This window comes from Lepidochelys olivacea (assembly GCF_965140295.1).
Source record: "Lepidochelys olivacea isolate rLepOli2 genome assembly, chromosome: 10".
NCBI lineage: Eukaryota > Metazoa > Chordata > Testudines > Cheloniidae > Lepidochelys > Lepidochelys olivacea.
This window is the reverse complement of record NC_140420.1, coordinates 78,047,839-78,053,838: the sequence shown is the minus strand read 5'-3', so window position 1 is coordinate 78,053,838 and position 6,000 is coordinate 78,047,839. Positions and strand designations below refer to the sequence as shown.

General features: G+C 49.2%; 1 protein-coding gene across 1 annotated transcript in view; it reads left to right on the top strand.

The window, feature by feature from the left end:
- Positions 1-1,161: 1,161 nt before the first annotated feature.
- PCSK6 (proprotein convertase subtilisin/kexin type 6) overlaps positions 1,162-6,000 on the top strand; it is a 117,686-nt gene continuing 112,847 nt past the window's right edge. Inside the window, exon 1 of the mRNA XM_084640758.1 lies at positions 1,162-1,366. Within this exon, the coding sequence (XP_084496884.1) occupies positions 1,202-1,366 (165 nt within the window). The 5' untranslated portion in view covers positions 1,162-1,201. The remainder of the gene's footprint in view (positions 1,367-6,000) is intronic.

The window sequence follows — 6,000 nt, the reverse complement described above, 5'->3', positions numbered from 1 at the left end:
TGTCTTTCCCTGCACTGTCTATTGTCTTTTCTACATCCCACACCATGACCAGCTGTCGTTTCTTACCCCTTATCTATCGAGGGCCAAAGTTTTCCAGTCACCCCCTTGTTTTATTACTATTCCTATGCTGGTAGCACCTGAAAGGCCTACAGGGCATCAGGCCTCCATTGTGCTAGACTCTGTCCACCGACACTAAAAGAGACAGTTCCTGCCCGCAATGCTTACAGCCTTTTACACATGGGTGCCATTGGGATCCAATGGCTGGAAGTTGGTCGCAAGACAAATTCAGGCAGGAAATAAGGGATATATTTTTAACAGTGAAAGTAATTAACCTGTGGACCTGGTGGACTCTCCATCACCGACAATTTTTGCATCAAGACTGGCTGTTTTTCTAAAGGATCTGCTCTAGGAGTTATTTTGGGGAAGTTCTCCAGCCTGGTTGATACAGGAAGCTGGACTATATCAGCTGTTTCCCACTTGTGGTCTGTGGACCCGTGGGGGGCGCGGACTATGTCTAAGCATTTCCAAAGGGGTCTGCACCTCCATTTGAAATGTTGGGGGTGTGTGCAAATGGGAAAAAAAAAAAGGTTGAAAACCACTGGATGAGATGGTCCTTTCTGGCCTTGGAGCGGATGAATCCCTGGCCTGCTGCAGACCCTAAGGACAGTAGGTAGTTGGAGCTTGGATGGGCTGCTCCCAGGGGCAATGATCTGCTCCTGTTACTTCCATGGACAGGGCCACCTGCCCCAGTGGTGCTGGGCGAGTGATGACTCTGTTGCCCTGGACCCAAAGGGTTATTCGGGACAGAGTTTGGGGGTGGGCGGGTTGATCCCCCCCAGGATCTCTAGGTGCAGAGTATGGGGCCGGTAGGTGAGGCCACACCCTGGGCAGGCCGGTAACTCATCCCTGGGTGTGTGGGGGCGGGCGGGGGCGGCAGGCAGGAAGCATAAGACAGGTGCCCGGGGGCCCCTTCTACCAGCGCAAGGGGCTCCCCGCGGGGCGCCCCGGGCCGGAGCCCTTCTGCAGGCGGGCAGAGCAGCCCCCGCCCCCTCCCCGCAGCAGCCACCCCCAGCCGAGGCCGCTTTAAAAGCCAAAGCTCCCCCCGCCGCCCAGCCACGGTACGGCACCGGCAGCCGGGCTAGCCGGAGCGTCTCCCCGCGGCGCGCCAGCCGGAGCCGGGGCCGCCGCCCGCCGCCCGATCATGCGCCCCTCCGCGGCTTGGCTGCTGCTCCTCCTCGCCCTGCCCGCCTGCCCGGCTGAGCCCTCCCGGCCTGTCTACACCAACCACTGGGCAGTGCAGGTGCTGGGCGGGCCGGGCGAGGCAGCCAGGCTGGCCTCCGCCTACGGCTACGTGAACCTGGGACAGGTAAGCGCCCGGCGCCCCCTTTGCGGCCAACTTTGGGTGGCTGGGGAGAGAGGGCGGGCGGCTTGTCCCCAGCGGCCGGGGGCGGCTCCGGCCCCTGTGCCCTGCCCGCGGGCACCAGGGGCCGGTCGCTGGCTGTGCCCGAGCGCGGGGCGCTTCCGACTTTCTCTCTGCGGAGCTCCGGGGCGCAGCGTCCCCGTGCGCCCTGGGAACGGGGCGAGCTCGGGTCCGGCGAGCAGCGCGCAGGGGCTTGGGCGCGCAGCCCGCAGGCGGGCCCCGGGCAGGGAAGCTGTTGAAAGGCTGCGGGGTTTTTAAACGAGTGGTGTGTTGGGACGTAAGGCCGGCCAGCCCCTTCTCCCACTGCCGGCAAAGGCTTCGCCCCGAGCGGGCACCTGGAAGTTTAAAAGCCCTGCTAGCTCTAAGGGGCGAGAGCAAGTGCCGAAGGCAGCAGAGGTTCCCATCAGGTTGGACGCTCAAAGGTCCTGGCCCCACTGAAGTTTTGCCATTGATTTCTTGGCGGGGGGCAGGATCAGGCCCCGCTGAGCCCAGTCTCTCTCTGGTGTTGCTCGCCCCATCTCTGCAGATCAGCGACTCCTTTCTTGTAAGCGGCTGTTCCCAAGTTCAGGACTGCTGGACGCCTTTTCCTCTGGGCAGGCTGGCGGCTCGAGCGTTTCCCTATGATTAATACTCAGCAACGCCTCGCTTTATTTAACGTTAGTGGTTAAAAATGTGTGCTCGTTGAGAGGTGAAAACAGATGTACAAAATGGGCAATTAGTTAGCTAAATCCGGGGGAGGCAGCAAAGTGGAAAGGAATCAATATTTAATTTTTGCAGCGCCAAAGGTGCGCTTATCAATTTAAACAGGGTTATGAAGCCGCGTGTATTTGTCATGCCCACTTGATGCTTGAACTGGATTGAGTTTTGTGTTTTGGTTTGGGAAGAGTGAAGAAGTGCTGGACTCGACAGGACTATTTTACTGTTTAGGGGAGAACTTGGAGTTTGTCAGCTCTGTTAACGGTTTGTAATGGCTTGAACTAACTTGTAATACTTTTAGTAGCAACTCTGAAGTGATCTCATGAGTAAGTGGTTTTTTTGTTTTTTCTATAATAGTGGTTGCTTGGTGTAGGTAGCGGTAAGACTGGAATTAATAGAGTTTAACATGCGTAGCAAATCTATGGAAAACACCCAGCCTTTCTCCAGATGGGACTTGTACATTTCAAGTCCAGAACAGAATATGCAAGAACATATTCTTGTGAGAAGAAAGCTTGAAAATAATCAGGGGGGCTAGAGGAAAACACCACCCATGTAGTTTTTTGCAGGTAAGAGCTTTAGGGTTTATGAGAGATGGCGAAATCCAGAATGAACAAAGCCCCCTTGCAATTAGGAATGGATGAGGTTTGTAGTGCACACAGTGAGTGATCATGAGATTGTAATGTATAGTCTCCTGGTGAGATTAAAAAGAGAAAGCTGTGATTAAAGAATGTATGCAAATTCATTCAGGATTTCATAAAGGATCAAATAAGTTACAGATAAACTCGTTTTGTAATTCAAACCATAGTACCATGCAGTGTTTAAATGCAGTTGTGTAATTATCCATGCAGAAACCAGTAAAGTGTGGTGCTACTTAATCTAAATGGAATTTTCTTTGCATTATAACTCCTATCTTGATACTGGTAATGTGTGCTGTTCTGTAAAAGTAATTTAGATCACTTGAACTTATATTTGTGGATTTAAACTACAGCCAGCCAAGTCAAAAGTTTATCTAAAATCTAGCAGAACATTATCAAATTTTGCCATTAAGTCCCTCGAAGCACGTCTGTGGCTTAAATTTTACTTTCCTCACAGAACTTTTTCTCTCAAAACTTTGTAAATCTTCTTCTTTAAACGGTCCGCATGTGAAAAATGTTCCTCAGGGTTCCATCCTGAGTTTAGTGCTTTCCTTGGTTGCTTACAGTCTGCCTGTTCAATGTGTTCCCAGTTCAGTGCTTCTCCCTGTCCAGGTGGCAATGCAATGTGTCTGGGTGCTAAAAGTATTTCTTGAACTACACTATAAATTATAATCCAATTCAACATGTCCCATATTTTATACTTCAACACTGAAGTACAAACACAAACTACCAGATCAAGATTCCTGCAGTATCCTCATCAGAGATCTGTGGTGCTTTTGTGCTGCCCCAAAGGCTCTGCCTAAATCCGACAACTCCTGTGTGTGGCCCCATAACCTGTGTTTTTAGGCTGAAATATCATGCAGATGAGGTGCCCCAAGCCAGAAGGGATCATTGTGATCATCTAGTCTGACCTTCTGTATAACACAAGCTGTCGGACTTCCTGAATTAATTCCTGTTTGAACTAGAGCTTGATTTAATAATTGTCAGTGAGGGACAATCCTTGGTAAAATGTTCCATTGGTTAATTACCTTCACTGTTAAAAAATTGCTCTTTATTTCCACTCCGAGTATGTCTAGCTTCAAGTCCCAGCGATTGGGTCGTCTTCTGTTATAAACCAGATTGAAGAGCCCTTTGCTGTTGAATTCCTGTTTCCCATGTAGGTACTCAGACTGTGATCAAGTCACTCCTTAACCTTCTCTTTGATAAATGAAACAGATTAAGCTCCATAGGTCTTTCACTTTAAGGCAGGTTTTCCAATCCTTTAATTATTCTCGTCGTTCTTCTCTGAACCCTCTCCAATTTTTCAACACTCTTCTTGAAATGTGGACACCAGAACTGGACACAGGAGTCCAGCAGCAGTTGCACCAGTGCCAAATACAGAGGCAATGTAACCTCCTATTTGATAGTCCCCTCTTTATACGTTCAAGGCTCGTGATGGCCCGTTTGGGCACAGCGTCGCATTCGGAGCCCATGTTCAGCGGATTATTCAGCATGAGCACGAGTCCTTCTCAAAGTCACTGCTTAGTCCCCAGAAGCATGGGGTACATTCGTTGTTTCTATAAGTTTGACTCTACATTTGGCAGTATTAAAATGCATATCGTTTGCGTGTGTCCAACTTTCCAAGCAATCCAGATCTTCATACTGAGCTCATCTGGATGACAACATTTTCTTGGTAACGTGTAGTGTTAGAGTGCCAGTGGAGAGTGACCTTATGTAAAAGTGTGCAGTAATACAAGTAGACTCAGAGGGACTGCATTAAGGAGGGGGGTATCAGTTTAGCCTTGCATTGGTTGGGGTTTAGGCGTGGGGATGGAGAATGGATCTAAGTTTTGATTCTCAGCTGGGGTTTGCGATGAACTCTGGAGTTGAAACCTGGCCCACTTGAAGTCAAAGAGAGTTCTGTCATTGACTTGAATGGAGCCAGGATTTCGTCCTGCGTTTCCACAGGTAAAGGGACACTCTAAAGGTTAAGAGGGCATCAAACCTGACACTGTCTGTCTCATCCCACACAAGGCAACCGTACACTTCTTTTCTTAATGATTGCATTCCTAGCAGGGGAAAGGCTCATCTCTAGACATTCAGAATTTCAGATGACTTTAATTTGGGATGCTAAAAACTAATTTTCAGATGAGCTTCCCTCTTGTTTAACAGAAGGAGCCCACATGCAATACAACGGGGATCAGCAACCTTTGGCATGCAGCCCATCCAGGAAATCCTCTGGCAGGCCGGGACAGTTTGTTGACCTGCAGGTTCAGCCGATCGCAGCTCCCACTGGCTGTGGTTCACCGTTCCAGGCCAGTGGGGGCTGTGGGAAGTGGTGCAGGCCAAGGGATGTTCTGGCCGCCACTTCCTGCAGCCTCCATTGGCCTGGAACGGCTAACTGTGGCCAGTGGGAGCTGCGATCGGCCAAACCTGCGAACGCTGCAGGTAAACCGGCCTGGCCCACCAGTGGATTTCCCTGACGGGCCGTGTGCCAAAGGTTGCTGATCCCTGCAGTACAAATTTACCCTGTGAGTCATGCTTCATTGTTTGCAATTGTTTCAGAATTAAGGGAGCAGACAATATGTGATACAGCAATATCCAGTGTGCATTGTTGGGAGTGCGACTTAGTCAATTGCCTTTATTTGGAGTTTTGATATATGCGTGAAGTTTTTTAATGTATGCTTTTTGTCCCCAAACCAGGCAGGACTTACAGTTTATACCATCATTCAATCAACGCCAGAAATGGGCAAACCCAACCTTCCAAGGGCCTAATTCTGTGAGGTCCAGACTTCAGTGAGCTTGCTGGGTGCTCATCCATTCATGGGAGGTGTAATTAGAACCCAGGTGCTACTCTGTCTGTCTAAAACACAGATTAACCTTTCTATAGGGCAAGATTCTGCTGGAAGCATTGCATCACGGTCATTTAGGCATTTGAAATTCTGAAATGACAAAATCCTAGAGGTTGTATATAAAAACTGCTTTCGGGCTTTGAATGTAGTTCTCATAACTACTGTCTCTTCCCCCAAATGAATGGGACTTGACTGTCACAACAATTGGCACGGCAGTTTAGGGGGAAATTTTGTATGGAAAATGATGTTCATAGATGGGTCTGAAACCCTAACTTGATTTTTGTTTTAAATGAAACAAATAATTTAAATTAAAGAAAGGAAAACTTAAAATAACCAATCAAACACCCTGTTCATTTTTAACTCTTGTGACACTCCTCAGCCCTGACCTACACTAGCAGGATTCTGTTCATCCCTGGGA